Source organism: Lissotriton vulgaris, chromosome 2_1, assembly GCF_964263255.1.
Source record: "Lissotriton vulgaris chromosome 2_1, aLisVul1.2, whole genome shotgun sequence".
Classification (NCBI taxonomy): domain Eukaryota; kingdom Metazoa; phylum Chordata; class Amphibia; order Caudata; family Salamandridae; genus Lissotriton; species Lissotriton vulgaris.
This window is the reverse complement of record NC_141687.1, coordinates 1,397,890,742-1,397,908,116: the sequence shown is the minus strand read 5'-3', so window position 1 is coordinate 1,397,908,116 and position 17,375 is coordinate 1,397,890,742. Positions and strand designations below refer to the sequence as shown.

At 49.1% G+C, this 17,375-nt stretch overlaps 1 protein-coding gene across 2 annotated transcripts in view; it reads right to left on the bottom strand.

Moving 5' to 3' along the window:
• The window catches only part of LOC147732647 (uncharacterized), a 583,719-nt gene that overhangs the window by 432,085 nt on the left and 134,259 nt on the right, over positions 1-17,375 (bottom strand). For both annotated transcript variants that reach the window (XM_086957159.1, XM_086957160.1), the window contains exon 3: positions 16,312-16,398. In XM_086957159.1, the coding sequence (XP_086813285.1) occupies positions 16,312-16,398 (87 nt within the window). The remainder of the gene's footprint in view (positions 1-16,311; positions 16,399-17,375) is intronic.

The following is a 17,375-nucleotide window of genomic DNA, read 5'->3' as shown; positions in this document are numbered from 1 at the left end:
GGAAGGGGCGGGAAGAGGACCAGCTGCGGCCGATCAGCGCCGCGCTGCACGCTGGTCCTCGCAGTCCCGCCTCGAGGAGAAGGGTTGATGTTCACTCTCTGGAGTCGCGTTGGTGCTCCTGTGCACTCCGCAGTGGCCTTGGGCAGGTTGGTCAAACAAAGAGTCTAGCCTTCGAGCGGCGCCCGCGAAGCGGGGGCCGCGAGGCGTGGAGGTTTTTTACAGGCGCTGGAAACAGGGATGAAAGGCTGAGCAACAGGCAGGCAGCGCTCACGACGTCCCAAAGGCAGAACCCACACTCCTGACACACCGCTCGATCTTTATCGGTGGAAGGGGCGGGAAGAGGACCAGCTGCGGCCGATCAGCGCCGCGCTGCACGCTGGTCCTTGCAGTCCCGCCTCGAGGAGAAGGGTTGATGTTCACTCTCTGGAGTCGCGTTGGTGCTCCTGTGCACTCCGCAGTGGCCTTGGGCAGGTTGGTCAAACAAAGAGTCTAGCCTTCGAGCGGCGCCCGCGAAGCGGGGGCCGCGAGGCGTGGAGGTTTTTTACAGGCGCTGGAAACAGGGATGAAAGGCTGAGCAACAGGCAGGCAGCGCTCACGACGTCCCAAAGGCAGAACCCACACTCCTGACACACCGCTCGATCTTTATCGGTGGAAGGGGCGGGAAGAGGACCAGCTGCGGCCGATCAGCGCCGCGCTGCACGCTGGTCCTCGCAGTCCCGCCTCGAGGAGAAGGGTTGATGTTCACTCTCTGGAGTCGCGTTGGTGCTCCTGTGCACTCCGCAGTGGCCTTGGGCAGGTTGGTCAAACAAAGAGTCTAGCCTTCGAGCGGCGCCCGCGAAGCGGGGGCCGCGAGGCGTGGAGGTTTTTTACAGGCGCTGGAAACAGGGATGAAAGGCTGAGCAACAGGCAGGCAGCGCTCACGACGTCCCAAAGGCAGAACCCACACTCCTGACACACCGCTCGATCTTTATCGGTGGAAGGGGCGGGAAGAGGACCAGCTGCGGCCGATCAGCGCCGCGCTGCACGCTGGTCCTCGCAGTCCCGCCTCGAGGAGAAGGGTTGATGTTCACTCTCTGGAGTCGCGTTGGTGCTCCTGTGCACTCCGCAGTGGCCTTGGGCAGGTTGGTCAAACAAAGAGTCTAGCCTTCGAGCGGCGCCCGCGAAGCGGGGGCCGCGAGGCGTGGAGGTTTTTTACAGGCGCTGGAAACAGGGATGAAAGGCTGAGCAACAGGCAGGCAGCGCTCACGACGTCCCAAAGGCAGAACTTTTCTACTTTCTCTCTGCCTTGTTACTCTTTACTTGACTTGCCTTTCATACATCTTTTCATGTTGCCTCTATCCACCTCATAGTTGTTTTTACCTTGCATCTCTGCAGACCTCTATCACCACCCCACTAACATGTCCCCCTCTACCTTTCTCTGACCCTAGGTCTCTCTAATTAACTTTTCTTCTACCTTACTTATCCCCCTCTACCTTACCCCTCAGCATGCCACTCCTCTTTCTGAACATTTTCTTCTTTTAATCTCCATCTCTTTCTCTAGCTCACTCCACAACCTAACCTATTTCTCTTTATCTATTTATCTATCTATCTCTTCCCATTTCTACCACTCTCTATCTTTCTTTCTAGCTACCTCACCTTTTCCCCTTTAACATGCGTCATTACCTACGTCAATCTCTCTACCTAATGCCTATCTCTACCTTCCTTTCCCTTTATCTCACCTTTCCATTTGTACTGTTCTCATTACTGCTTTGTCTTTATTCTGGCTCTTGCCTTCTGCTATTTCTCTCACTCAGTTGAATCGGAGTTACCTGTGTAGCTAGAGTAGTGTGCACACATGAAGAGGAGAGACGAGACGAGACGAGACGAAGCAGGGTAAGATGGAATGGTGACCGTCCTCAGAGCAGCGCTTTGATTTTCACGAATGCAGCAGGAATGCAGCTGTGAAGGGATTATCTGTTATTACGAATATCTGACACTTACATCTGGAATTTCAAGCGCTAAGCTCATACGCTTTCTTTTTATACTATGCACTATCCCCATATACATCTACTAAGTAACAGTTACAGTGTCTTTGCTACATTAGGGAAACTGGATAGTTAGACACTAAATTGCATGTGCATGTAAACTATTGTTGTTGCATGACAACAACAAAAATCTAGATCCAAGAACAAAAATAATGGCTTTATCAATGGTTGTTCAAGCTTCCTTTAGGTACAGACAGATGCTAGGTAGTGTCCATTCTGCTGTTTTATCCAGTGTGAGAAAGTGGCTCTATATATACTGGACCAAGATAAGGTACAATGCGTATAGAGTCCACCAACCCCAGAGGTATACCAGAGGTTAAAGCCAGGTGTGACCTTACTCTCTAAAGTGGTAGCTTGGTCGAGCAGTAAGGCAGTACCAGAGGACAGTGTAAAGCAGTTGTTGTACACACTCAGTCAGCAACAGATTTCACACACTCAAGGACTGAACTCCAGGCCAATTGTTTTTATATCAAAATATATAGTGGTTTTATTTTTAGAACCAACAGGTATCAAAATATACTTTTCTCAATATGAGTGATCTCAGATGAATACTTTGCAGAAAGGTAATAAACTTTGAAAACACAATAGGTTTAGGGGTTGCAGTAGGCAACACAATTCTAAACACAAATTAGCATTGAGCTCAATGGGTTTTCCTATATAAACACAGCTGATTACTTTGGTAGTTCCAGGACTGGATTCTAGATTCAGTCCTGGGGTCGAAGCTGAAAACAATTTAGTAAAAACGTTTTAGTTACTGCAGTGATTTTTCCGGAATATAAAGCTATTTTAAAAGTTCACACTTAGAAACTTTTCACCAGAAATCTGGCAATGTTATCCAATGGGAAGAAATTCAGGTTGCAGGTAAAGTACAATCTCGTTACTTTTGTAATTCAGTACTGGGCTCCTAGGTCCAGCACTGGGGCCTCAACTTAAAACAGGTAAGTAATTATGTTTCAGTATTTCGTATGATTTTTAAAGAATATTTTGACTTTTCAAAAGTAGACAGAAGAAATTTCATAGAAAAGCAGACAATGGATTCCTATGGTTACTAGTAAACCCGGTAAGGATTACTTTTGCGGTTCAGTACTGGGCTACAAGGTACAGTACTGGCTTCTCTCCTGATCACAGGTGAGTACTTTGGAATTCGGTTGATTTTATATGAATATTTTAAGTTTCCAAAACTCCACACTTAAAAGATTTTTCGAGTCAAGCCAGTCAATGTTATCCAATGGCAGGTAAGTGAGTTACCGGTTTCCAGGTGAATACTCAACTGGGGAAGTTAGGGTTCTGGGCATAGACTCAGGTGTCCCCCGGGGTCAGGTAGGAACAGTTGGTTCATCCTCAGCGGCGCAGGGCCGGCTGGGTGCAGAGGTAGTTAGGCCCAATGTTATCCAATGGGGGGCAGGGGGCCTCCGGTTGGTGGCGGCTGGCTAGCAGGCCACGGGCTGTGGGAGCTGGGCTCCTGGTCACTTGCTCAGGGCAAATGGGGAAGTAGGTTAGGGTACAGGTTGCACTGCCAGGGGCACTCGGGCAGCTGGGGGCAGGGTGCTTTTGAGCCGTCGGGCGCTCAATGTTATTCAATGAGGAACTTAAAAAGGGAACAAAGGCTGCAGGCTCGGGGACAGATGATCTTCTGGAGCGACCAATACTTCGAGGGGTAAGTTGGGATCTTGGAGGATAGGTATGCACCCAGGAGTTTGGCACAGGGGGCCGGGGGCACCGGGTGCAGGGGTGTCTTTTGAGGTCAAGAAATCTTCCCCCTGCTGGTCGAGGTCGGAGGGGTCCTTTGTCCTGAGGCTGCAGGCGTTGTCAGGGTCGTCGAGGAGGGTCTTTGGGCACTGGACTTCGGGTCCCAGTCGTCGGGGGGACGTCCTCGTGGTCTTGGATCACTCGGGCACGGTTCGGGCTCGGCAGGTGCAGAGTGGGCTGGTCCGGAGCATCCTGGCTGGCACCAGGGGTGTTGTTGCAGCAGAGCCTCTGATGATGGGAGTCCCAGTCTTTAAAAGGGTCAAGGCAGGCAAGTCCTTTGGGTGTCCCAAGGTTGCTGTCTGCGGGAGTCGCCGGGATTAGGCAGGAGCAGCTTCCAGGATCGACAGGCCGGTAAGGCTGGGGCCAAACCAGTTGTTGTCGTCTTGTTGTTAGCAGCTCCACGGCGGGCCTTCTTCTTCATGATCTTCTTTTCTTATTGGGATCTAAGGAAGGAAGGTTCAGGGAGCCCCTAAATACTGAATGTAGGGGCGTTACAGGTAGGGCAAGCTGTGATTGGGCAGGGCTCCTTATCTTCAAGATGGCAGGAGCCCGGGGTCGTGCTTCACCTAGTCCCCCCACCTGAGGGGTGGGGTTGGCACAGGCTGACACACCCCCCTTCCTGATGTAGTTTTTCCCGCCAGTCTTCCTGCCAGAGTGGGGGTCAGGACTGGTGGGGGCCAGTTGCTGGGTACAGCAAATGGTCTGGAGAAGCTCACAGAGGCGGCATGCCTTTGAAGCTTCCCCCTGCCCATACTGGGGGAGGAGACCTAGCACCTCGCCCAGGATGTGCATAGTTGCAGGCCCAGGAGAGCGGGGCTCTCCACGCAGGGGGTCCAGCAACATGTCTGCTGTGTGGCAGCCTCTGCAGCCACTCAGCCCAGACATGGATTGTGGTTAGGGTTCAGGGGGCATCTCTAAGATGCCCTCTGTGGTGCATTTTTCATTAAATCCCATACTGGCATTAGTGTGGATTTAACGTCCTGAGAAGTTTGATACCAAACTTGTCAGTCTTCGGTGAAGCCATTATGGTGCTGTGGAGTTCGTAATGTCGACCTCCCAGCACCATATACTCTTAATGGCATCACTGCACTTACAGTGCCCACGAATGGCCCTGGGTTCTGTAGGGGCACAGGGCTCATGCACCTGTGCCCTCACCACTGGCACAGGGCACCCAGCTAGAGGGGTGACTGATGTATGCCAGGGCAGCAGGTTTGTGGGCATGGCACACAGGGATGTGTGCCTTGTCGACTCTTTGTTTAGTTCTGTACTTAGGCACTCGGATTGCAAAGGCAGTGTGTGGGTGCCAGGGTACAATGGTGGCACAATAAGTGCTGCAGCCCTTAGGGGTCTCCTCTGGTCACCATGCCCTGGGTACCTAGGGTACCATTTACTATGGGCTGACAGGTGGCCAGAGATGCCAATTGGGTTTCAGTTTCAACACAGTTTGAGGGAAGGAACACAGGCCCTGGGTACCTGGTTGGCAGGAGCCCAGGGCACACTCAGTCAAGCACATCAGCAGTCAGAAAAAAGTGGGGGCCTACCAATGCAAGAAAGATGGCACTTTCTCACACAACCCCTCCCCCTCCAAACGAAAGGTGATGAGACTAACCTTGCCCTAGGGAGTCTTCATTGTCTAAGTGGAAGAACCTGGAAAGTCCATCTGCATTGGCATGAGCAGTCCCTGGTCGGTGTTCCACTTCAAAGTCCATTCCCTGTAGGGAGATGGACCATCTCAATAGTTTTGGATATTCGCCTTTCATTTGCATTAGCCATCTGAGAGGGCTGTGGTCAGTTTGAACCAGGAAGTGAGTTCCAAACAAGTAGGGCCTCAACTTCTTCAGGGACCAAACCAGAGCAAAGGCCTCCCTCTCAATGGCACTCCAACGCTGCTCTCTGGGGAGTAGCCTCCTGCTTATAAAAGCAACAGGTTGGTCTTGGCCTTCCTCATTGATCTGCGAGAGGACTGCTCCTATCCCCAGCTCTGAGGCATCAGTCTGCACTATGAACTGCTTGGAGTAGTCTGGTGCTTTTAGAATGGGTGCTGAGCACATTGCTTTTTTCAGGGTGTCAAAAGCCTTTTGGCAGCTAACAGTCCAGTTTACTTTCTTGGGCATTTTATTGGATGTGAGTTCTGTGAGGGGAGTTACAACGGACCCATAGCCCTTCACAAACTTCCTGTAGTATCCAGTCAAGCCAAGGAATGCCCTGAATTGGGTATGGGTGGTTGAAGCTGCCCAGTCCAGGATACTCTGGATCTTGGGCTGTAAGGGTTGGACCTGGCCTCCACCAACAAGGTGGCCCAAGTACACCACAGTGCCCTGCCCTATCTGGCATTTGGATGCCTTGATAGTCAGTCCTGCAGATTTCAGGGCTTGTAGAACCTTCCCAAGGTGGATCAGGTGATCCTGCCAGGTGGAGCTAAAGACCGCAATATCATCAAGATAAGCTGCACTAAAGGACTCCAATCCAGTCAGGACTTGGTTCACCAACCTGTGGAGGTGGCAGGGGCATTCTTTAACCCAAAAGGCATTACAGTAAACTGACAGTGCCCATCAGGGGTGGAGAATGCTGTTTTCTATTTGGCTCCGGGGCCATGCCAATCTGCCAGTACCCTGCAGTTAAGTCAAAGGTACTGAGGAATTTGGCTGCCCCTAGCTTGTCTATCAACTCATCTGCTCTTGGAATGGGGTGAGCATCTGTCTTGGTGACAGAGTTTAGTCCTCTATAGTCCACACAGAACCCCATCTCTCTCTTTCCACCCTGTTGATGAGGTTTGGGGACCAGAACCACTGGGCTAGCCGAGGGGCTCTCAGAGGGTTCAATCACCCCTAGCGCCAGCATCTTGCTGACTTCAGCTTTGATGCTTTCCTTGACTGTAAATTCAGGTTGCAGGTAAAGTACGATCTCGTTACTTTTGTAATCCAGTACCGGGCTCCTAGGTCCAGCACTGGGATCTCAACTTAAAACAGGTAAGTAATTACGTTTCAGTATTTCGTATGATTTTTAAAGAATATTTCGACTTTTCAAAAGTAGACAAGAAATTTCATAGAAAAGCAGACAATGGATTCCTATGGAGAAAATACAGGTTACTAGTAAACACGGTAAGGATTACTTTTGCGGTTCAGTACTGGGCTACAAGGTACAGTACTGGCTTCTCTCCTGATCACAGGTGAGTACCTCAGAATTCGGTTGATTATATATGAATATTTTAAGTTTCCAAAACTCCACACTTAGAAGATTTTTCGAGTCAAGCCAGTCAATGTTATCCAATGGCAGGTAAGTGAGTTACCGGTTTCCAGGTGAGTACTCGACTGGTGATGTTAGGGTTCTGGGCATTGACTCAGGGGTCCCCCAGGGTCAGGTAGGTACAGTTGGTTCACCCTCAGCGGTGCAGGGGCAGCTGGGTGCAGAGGTAGTTAGGCCCAATGTTATCCAATAGGGGGCAGGGTGTCTCCGGTTGGTGGCGGCTGGATAGCAGGCCACGCGGCTGTGGGAGCTGGGCTCCTGGTCACTTGCTCAGGGCAAATAGGGAAGTAGGTTAGGGTACAGGTTGCACTGCCAAGGGCACTCGGGCGGCTGGGTGCAGGGTGCTTTTGAGTCGTTATTCAATGAGGAACTTGAAAAGGGAACAAAGGCTGCAGGCTCGGAGACGGAGGATCTTCTGGAGCGACCAACACTTCGAGGGGTAAGTTGGAATCTTGGAGGATAGGTAGGCACCCAATAGTTGGGCACAGGGGGCCGGGGGGCGCCGGGTGCAGGGGTGTCTTTTGAGGTCGGGAAATCTTGCCCCCTGCTGGTTGCGGTGGGAGGGGTCCTTTGTCCTGAGGCTGCAGGCGTTGTCGGGGGTCGTCGAGGAGGGTCTTTGGGCACTGGATTTCGGGTCCCAGTCACCGGGGGGAACGTCCTCATGGTCTTGGGCACGGGCCGGGCTCGGCGGGTGCAGAGTGGGCTGGTCCGGAACTTCCTGACTGGCACCAGGGGTGTTGTTGCAGCAGAGCCTCTGCTGATGGGAGTCCCAGTCTTTAAGAGGGTCAATGCAGGCAGGTCCTCTGGGCGTCCCAAGGTTGCTGTCCGCGGGAGTCGCCAGGATTAGGCAGGAGCAGGTTCCAGGATCGACAGGCCGGTAGGGCTGGGGCCAAGTCAGTTGTTGTCGTCTTGTTGTTAGCAGCTGCACGGCGGGTCTTCTTCTTGATCTTCTTTCTTCTTTTCTTATCGGGATCTAAGGAAGGAAGGTTCAGGGAGCCCCTAAATATTGAATTTAGGGGTGTTACAGGTAGTGCAAGAGCAGGGACCAATAGGTCCCTATCCTGGGCTGGGTACACCCCCTAGCCTTCTCCTCTCCTGTGGGAGGGGGGCAAGAGCCTAGCTGTGATTGAGCAGGGCTCCCCAACTTCAAGATGGTCGGAGCCCGGGGTCGTGATTCACCTTGTCTCCCCAACCGGAGTGGTGGGGTTGGCACAGGCTGGCACATCCCCCTTCCTGACTTAGTTTTTCCCGCCAGTCTTCCCGCCAGAGTGGGGGTCAGGACTGGTGGGGGCCAGTTGCTGGGTATAGCAAATGGTCTGGAGAATCTCACAGAGGCATCATACCTTTGAAGCTTCCCCCTGCCCATCCTGGGGAGGAGACCTAGCACCTCGCCCAGGATGTGCATAGTTGCAGGCCCAGGAGAGCAGGGGGGTACAAAAGGGGGTGGTGATGGACGGAGCATCTGAACCAATCAAACACTCACACCCAGTCAACAGATCTGGGTTTAATCCATCACAGTTCTTTAGCCCACTCTGCCACCCCAGTTCAGACATGGTCATATGCAAATCAGTCTGACCATGTGCCTCATGGGAACAGTCCAGCCCGAGGTCTCACATAAGCGAAAAATGGATAATAAATTAAAGATTGTGCCCCACAGGGGATCAAAAATTTGTCTTGGCTAGAAGGACAAATTCCTTTCAGATGGCAGTGTACTGAGCTGGCTCCTATTTTGATGTTGTTTAAAGTCTGGATGTACAAAAGGACTGATCTAAATAGAGAGATCTCAAGGAATTGTATGGCTTTAGACAATGCCCTCCACATTCCTTGGTTAAAATACATCCGGGATGAATATAGGACCCTTGGTAGGGCGGATCTCTATAGCCATCCGAACGCAATCGAAAGAAAAGATCTTCTGTGGGCCAAAGACACTTTTTTTAGACAGTAGCTGGCGAATAGGGAAGAGGGTGAGCTAATGAAGCCCAGTGTACACAAAGATATTATTGTTAAGACTGTACCTACAACAGAACCAGATCTCCTAGGGCTTCCCAAAATGCATGACTGTTTTTTATTAACAAGATTCTGTTTTGATTTATTTCACCTCCTCCTCGCCAACTCACGAGAGAGTAGAAAAGGTGAGACCTTGTTGCCATGTGGGTGTGATGGCAAATCCCCTCAGGATATGACTTCTTTTTTAATATTCTGTAGTTATAATGAGGTGCAGAGGAAAATGTTTGTAACCCCCGTCTTAAAACAAGCACATTTTATGCAAGTGTGCCCTGCTCTTACCTTTTTAGCCATGCTTTCAGGGTCCACCTTATGGCATGTTCTTAGTTTTTTAAAGGTGGCAGTTATGCTTAGATCTAGTTGTGACTAAATGTCATTTATAATAGCCCTGAAAGTGTGACCATTCAAGCTTTTTTCAAGCATTTTTTATATATATATATATATAATGTAGATATGTGTTACGTGTTTTGTTCTTGTACTTTATAATGAATTGTTACCATTGATCAATGATATTTATGGATGGAATCCTTCAACGCTATAATCTAACTTGGATTTTTATGGTTTTTATACAAAAGCCAAATTAAGTATTTTGATTGATTGACTGAGTTGATGAGTTAAGACCTTTGTTATGTTTGTTAAAGTGTTTTATTTAAAAAAAATAGATTATGGCTTAATCAGCAGCTTTGCTTTGCCTTTTTATATTTTGCTTCTGTGATTTAACTAATGAGGCTTCCAGACATAGCACAACACTGTTCCTGAACTTAAAAAAAGTTGTTAAAAACAATTGCAACTACTGAGGAGTCTGTCAACTCATTTGGCCATAAAACTAGCGGTCCGAACAGTCTACCAAAGCGGCGGATTAGACACAGTTCATGTGAGACAGGCGCGTGCACAACACCAGCCACGTCACACACCACCATTTGTCTGTGCCTTGGCATCAGACTTCAAAGGCTACCACTACCCCGCCCCTGCATCAGACTTCAAAGGAATGCGCTCCTGCTCCCCCGCACCCCCGCCACAGCAATGCCGAGAGCTTGTTTTGCTTGCTACTCCTTGCCCTCTGGTGTCCGCCTGCTCTCCCGTGTGCTTGCATCTTCCTTCCTGGGCCCTGGGTGTTTTCTGTGTTCTCCCATTCAGTGCCTTCTCAACCCCGTACTTGATTGCTGTCCAAGCCCCAGCCCTCGCTGCCTCTATCATTATAAACTCTCTCTGTGTTTTCCTGTTTCCCCTTGCTTTTTCCCGGCTCCATCATTCTGTGCTTTGATAAACTGTGAGCGCTTTGTAGCACTCAACCCTGGTTGTTCTTCCTGCTCCTGTTTGTCCCTTACTAATATGACCTTATATGACGTCAATTACCTTATTCGTTATATCCTGTCCACTTTTGGTTCCCATTTCATTTCCTCCTGTAACAACCACTCCCTGTCCTGGCTTGCTTACCCTCGCCCTGCTTTCCTTGTCCCTGCTTACCCTCGCCCTGCTTTCCTTGTCCCTGCTTATGGGCCCTGTTCTTGTTTTTAATCCACTGCTCCATCTCCCAGCTTGCTTGTTTTGTCCCAACTTGTTTGCCCTGTCGCTGCCTACTTTGCCTGTTACAGATTTCTCACTCCTGCTTGCTTTCCTGCTTGAATACCCTGTCCCATATTCCACGCCCTACTTTCTTTCTGTGACCCTCTGTCCCTGCTTGCTTCTCCGGTCGCTGCTCGTTTTCCCCGCGTGCCTCCTCTTTCTCGGGTTCCTTGCCCAGCCCCTGTGCCTGTTTTCTCCCCCTGCCCACATCCGTTGCCCTGTCTCTGCCTGCTTTCTCTGAGCTTCCTCTGTTCTTGCGTGCTTCTCCCGTCGATGCTTTCTTTCCCTGCATGCTTACGCTGCTACAGATTTCTTTTCCTGTCCCTGCGTTCTTTCTGTGAGTCTATCCTAGCCATACTTTCATGCCCCCTCTTTGCTTGGCCTGTCCCTACTTGCTTTCTCCAGCCCTCCTCTGCCCATGCTTTCTTTCCCTGAACACCCCTGCCAGCCTGCCCTGTTGCTGCCTGCATGCCTCTAATTGCCTGCCCTGTCCCAGACTCCTTGCTCTGTCTCTGCTTGCTTTTTCTGACACTTCTCCGTCCCTGCTTGCTTCCCTTGCCACTGCTTGCTTGCCCCGAATTCTGTGCCCTGTCCCTGCTTTCTTTTCTGACCTTTTTCTGCCGTTGATTGATTTTTGTGTGCCTCCCCTGTCCCTCTCTACTTTCGCTGACTCCCTCTGACCCTCCTTGTTTCATATGTCCCTGCTTGCTTGTCCCGGATTCCTTGCCCTGTCCGTGCTTGCTTTCTCTCGCCATCCTCTGTGCCTGCTTGTCTTCTTTGACGATCCTCGGTCCCTGCTTGCTTTCTGTGCTTCCCCAGATTCCTCACCCAGGCCAGATTACTTGCCCTGTCCTTGCTTGCCTTCTCTGACTCTCCGCTGTTTCTCCTTAATTTCGCCGACTCCCTCTGACCCTGCTTGTTTCACCTGTCGCCACTTGCCTCAGATTCCTTGCCCTGTTCCAGATTCCTTGCCTTGTCTTCGCTTGCTTTCTTCATTGTTTTACTTCGAGAGCTGTAGTAAAGAGGAAAGCCTTGTAGGGGAGCTGACACTAACGTTTCTTGAGGGTTTTGAATTTAGGGAACTCTAGTACCAGGCGACACCATGCCATGTGTAGTGTAGAACATGGGCTCCCCATCCTAGTAGGGATGCGTCCGCGGTTAACACTATTTGTGGGACAGGCTCTTGGAACAGTCGTCCTTTGCAAAGGTTTTGTGGATTCCACCAATGCAAAGAGTTGTATGCCCGACTGGTCACCAACACTAGGTCCTGTAATTGCCCTTGAGCCTGGTTCCACTGCCTTGCTAGGCACTCTTGGAGAGGACGCATGTGTAGTCTGGCATGAGGGACTATGAATATGCACGAGGCCATCATGCCTATTAGTTGCATAAACAAGCTCGAGCTGGTACTGAGTGTTGGGGCCTACATTTTTGGATCAATGCTTGCATGCTGTTGATACGTGCTGCATTGGGGTATGCTTTTGCTGCCAGTGTATCTATAGTTGCTCCCAGGTATTGTTGTACATGGGAGGGTTGCAGATGTGACTTCGGGTAGTTTAGCGAGAAGCCTAAACTGTGCAGGAGATGGATGGTTTTTGACATGTGGTTGGCACACTGCTGGGCAGATGGCGCGTGTATTAGCCAATCGTCCAGATATGGGTACACATGGATGTGTTGCCTTCTGAGATGTGCCGCCACTGTAGCTAGACATTTGGTGAAGACGCGTGGAGCTGTTTTGACACCAAATGGTAGTACTTTGAACTGGTAGTGCTGTCCTTGTATGGTGAACCTGAGATACTTTCTGTGAGCAGGGTGTATTGGTATATGAAAGTATGCGTCTTTGAGGTCCAGAGTTGCTAGGAAGTCTCCCTTGCGGAGCAACGGTAAGACTTGCTGGAGAGTGAGCATATGAAAATGCTCCGACAAAATGTACAGATTGAGGGGCCTGAGGTCCAATATTGGTCTGAGAGACCCGTCCTTCTTTGGAATTAGGAAGTATAGGGAGTATACTCCTGTTCCCTGATGTTGTAGTGGGACTGGTTCTATGGCCCCCTTTTGCATCATACTGATGACCTCTTGCTGCAGTAGTGTTATATGTTCTTGTGACATTGGACGGTGCACGGGTGGTATGTTGGGTGGGGTTGAGGTGAGTTCTAGGCAATAGCCATGTTGGATAATTTGCCTGACCCACTTGTCTGTTGTGATATTTAACCAGATTGGAAGAAATTGTTGTAGTCTTCCCCCGACCGGTGTTATATGGTCTGGGGGTAGTGCCAAGAAGTCACTGTTTGGTGTTAGTGGAGGATCTATTTGCATTTCCTCAGCGACCCCTTCCTTTGGTTTATTGCCTCTGTATCCACCCCTGTTAGTGTTTTTGCTGTATGTGGATTGTGTGTTACTTTTGTAGATGGAGGATTGCTGTGATGTATTACTTCGCGCTCCTCCCCTATAATTGGTGCGACGAAAGGAGCCCTGGTGTTGTTGGGACTGGAGAGCTCCCATGGACTTTGCTGTTTCCGCATCCTTTTTCATTTTGTCCAGAATTGAGTCAACTGCTGGACCAAATAAAAAGTCTGGGTTGATGGGCTGATTAAGAATTGTGGATTGAACTTCATTCTTAAAGCTCGATATGCGGAGCCATGCGTGTCGCCTTAGCAGCACGCTTGTATTGATAGATCTGGCCGCTGTATCTGCTGCGTCTAGGGCACATTTAATTGAGGCATTGGTGATGAGCTTTCCCTCCTGTATAAGTTCATCGGCCTGCTGTTTGTAAGGGTCAGGTAAGTGTTGGAGAATTTCTTCTAAGCTGTCGTAGTGTGCCCTGTCATATCTGGCCAGCAAGGCCTGTGTATTGGCAATTCTCCATGAGTTTGCTGCTTGAGCAGCTACTCTTTTGCCTGATGCCTCAAAGATTTTTGACTCTTTGTCCGGAGGAGCAGCCTCTCCGGTAGTTTGGGAATTAGCCCGTTTACGTGCGTTGGATACCACTCGGGAGTCTAGGGGTAGCTGACCCTTGATGTATGTAGGATCTGTAGGTGCAGCCCTATATTTCTTTTCAATTCTAGGGTTTATGACCCGTGCCCTTAAAAATGTCAGATGCGTGTTTTAAGACGCCCTTCAACATAGGGAGTGTTTTGACATGTCTCTCAGATGTTGTTAGGGTATCAAAGAGAAAGTCTTCTTCAATAGCATCAGAGTGCATATCTACATTATGGTAGGTAGCCGCTCTATCAAGTAAAGAATTAAAGGCCACAGTATCTTCTGTGGGTGATGGCTTAGTTGGGTAAAGTGCAGGTTCTGTAATGGGCAGAGCCGCTTCATTGTCTGGTTCTCCTCCTGCACCCCATGGCTGTAGGTTAGGGTCTCCAGTTGGGTTTTGTGGATAACCAAACCCTACATCTGCATCCTGATCTTCATCTGGGTTGTAGTCAGGTGATGTTGGGGTATATAGGGTTGTAGGCATAGCTGGATTGATAGGTTCAAAAAGTATTGGAGAGGTAGCAGTCTCTCTTCTTTTTGAGTGGTATTCTAGGAAAGTCTTCTATTGGCAAAGGCCTTTTCTTTTTTGTGTAAACAGTCACTTTACCAGTTACTGGGTTAATATACAGTTTTGACTGGTCTTCTGTGTCGGTGTTTGGGTGAATAAGCTCTTCCTCCACAGTTTTAGGCTTTGGTGCAGTAGCCTTTGGTTTGGTTGTTTGCGGGTCGATCTGTTTAGTGGGGGTCGACCGTTTTTTGTGGTTGGATTGGTTTTTGATGTTTGTCGACAGGTTTTGTTGGTTGAACGTCTTTGGCTGGCTTCACCACCTTTTTCGGACCGAGCGGTTTGGTCGGTTCGACAGTGTCTTTAGGTGTTTTAGGCGTTTGAGGTCTCGGCTCTGTGCCCTTTTTTGGTTCGAGGTGCTTCGGCTCGACCGCTTTATTCTGTTCCACCCTAGGTTTACTTTCGGTTCGACGTTAGTTTTGGGCGTAGGCCTTTTACTTTCGTCGACTGTTTTTGTCCCCTTGTCGATACTCGATGCTACTTTGCTCGATTCGACGTGCTTTGTTTTTGGGTTCGATTCGATGTGCTTTTGCTTTGGCATCGAATCGACGTTTTTTGGCCGTGACGTGGAGTCGACGGCTTTTGGCTTCGAGCTCGACTCAACAGCCTTGATCTTTGATGGCGACTCGACGGTCTTTGGCTTCGAAGGCTGTGTTGGAGCTACGGCCTTAGGCTCGATGACCTTTGGTTTAAATACTTTTGTTTCGACGAATTTCTGTCTGAAGACGGTGTTGTCGATGAGTTTCGGTTTTAATGTAACCGGTTCCGTATGGCGTGTCTCAGAGAGCTCTTTGGATATGTTCTCAGCCGGGAGGTATAGCGGGGCTGTAGAACTAGAATGTTGATCTTGGCTAAGGCCTGCTGGCGATGCCTCGACCTGAGTCTCTGATATCGTTACAGTGTCTATATGGGGCGGTGTACTTACGGTTCGCCCCTCGTCGTCATCGGAGTCGTCTTCAACAGCTACGATGTCTTGATCGTATTCCTCAAGATTGACGATTTGGTCTTCCTCCTCGAGGTAATCATCGGAGTCGTGCTCCGAGTACTGGTCTTCGTCTCGATCGATTGATTCTTCGGCGCTCGCTAGTTCTTCCTCATCGTCGAAGATATTATCGGGCTCTGGTGCCGACCGCTGCATTTCCTGCCTCGCCGCCCGTCGATTCTGGATAGTCTTTTTTGACCGGAACTGGACACAGGCCAGGTAACTATCTTCTTTGTGATCTGGAGATAGGCATTTGTTACACACGGGATGCTTATCTGTGTGCGGGAACTTCGAGTTGCACTGCGGGCAGTATTTGAATGGACTTCGTTCCATCGACGGCTGGTCCACGTGGTGTCAAGAAGGCCTCACGGCCCGATTCGACGACCGAAGTGCAATAGATGTTTAGAAAGCGTATCGGTACCGAGCGCTGAACAATACCGACGGATTCAAAGGCCTTTTGGCCTTTAGAGAAGAGTTTAGTTAATTCCGAACTTAGAGAGTTGGAAAGTACATCCGAACCCAATGGCGGAAAAAAACAATCTGAGGATGGAGAGGATGCCCATGCGCACTGTAGTCCGAAGGAGGAGCCACCTATCTCGTGATACTTCGAAGACTCTTCCAGGACAACAATGTGCATTCATCCGGACCCAACACTAGGCGGCGATCTATGCACAGATATGAATTCAGCAGCCCACATGCCTCGAACATTGTCATTTACAATACCAATAGCTCAAACTTTCCTAATGCGAGACCTATTCCATTGCAAATGCTTGTTTAAAATGGTATCTATCTAAAATCATCGTTGTGCCCCTCAAAACTCACGAAAGTCCACAGAAAATAATCCAAACAGAATACTGAAAAGGACGACACCCTTCCTTTCAAAATCACTAAATGTGATGCCCTTTAGTTTAAAGGTTATATGACAACAGGTCCGGGGCATTACTGGAGCTCGAAGGTCATATAGTATAATGTCCCCGTGATGCCACTGACAGAGAACAGGAAAATCAAAGGTCACATGATGTTACTTCTGCCCTGGCATTTTAAACATTCGTATTCATTTCTAAATTACTGGGTAATTACTAAATTATTTCCATTGCCTGCAATAAAGGCGCTGCTTATGCCACACATATTTTGTCAGGTATGTAATCTATGTAAGAGTACACGACGGCTGTGGAAAGGGTTGTACTGCATTTACTTACCTGTAGAATGACTAATCGTGTCCAGCACAAACATCTCTTCTTTTTCTTTATCTCTTAAAGAACAGACAGTCGTGGCAATGAGCGGACCTGTTGTGAAAAGTAGATAAAAAATAAAATTAATGAGACCCTTATGTAAAAACAGGACATTGCAGGAATGTTACGATTGTACGTGAACGGAATAACCAATTGAATTCCTGGCAAGTATTAGGAACACTATGATTGTTGATTTACCACAACAAGTGGAAAATAAATACTATAATCAGTGGTTAATTATTTGAAGACAAATGCATACATTAGGAGCGAGATGCTGCTTACAAAGCAAAGCAAAAACACCACTACATGGAGCACTGGTGATGCAAGGGTGCCAAGGACACATATGCAACGAGAAAGGTTCCACCACCCCTAAGTGAGTAGGAAAAGATTACCATAACCGAGGTACAGTGGGCCATTAAGACGCAGGGTCAAAGGGCAAAGGGTCAAAGAGCCACTGGACTTGATGAACCATTTATTGACAGTTTACCAATGCAAGGTCACATTTTGTGAATCACTAAGTTTGATTTGCCCTTGTACATGCTGCTTGGTCGCCTAAGTGTAGCCACTGAAACTTGAGGGTTACCATATTCATCATATGCCTGAGGCATCGGTGTGCTAAAAGTATGACGAGGACATAATGGAAGAAAACACAAAAGGACACATTTTCTCTGAAAGTCATAATATGTGTATATACTGACTTGTAATGGATCCATCAGCGCAAACATTAATTGCTTTTTAAAATAGTCTGTTTTTTTCATGTTAGAAATACCCTTTACAATGAATCATTTTCAGACTTCTGCAAAGTTCTGTGTTAATACTCTTTTATACACCCAGAGCAGGGCACTACATACATTCTCAGATACCTGGCCTTATTCTTATATATGTGGCGATGATCCTTCATGTGAGGGGGCGTGGCTTGGAAGCCGATGGAGCGTTAGCGTTGAGCTCCGCGAGGACCCCCACGCTAATCCTGATATAACTGGAGCTTCGACTCACCTGGCGGCACCGAGTGAACGGAGAACGGTGCAGGC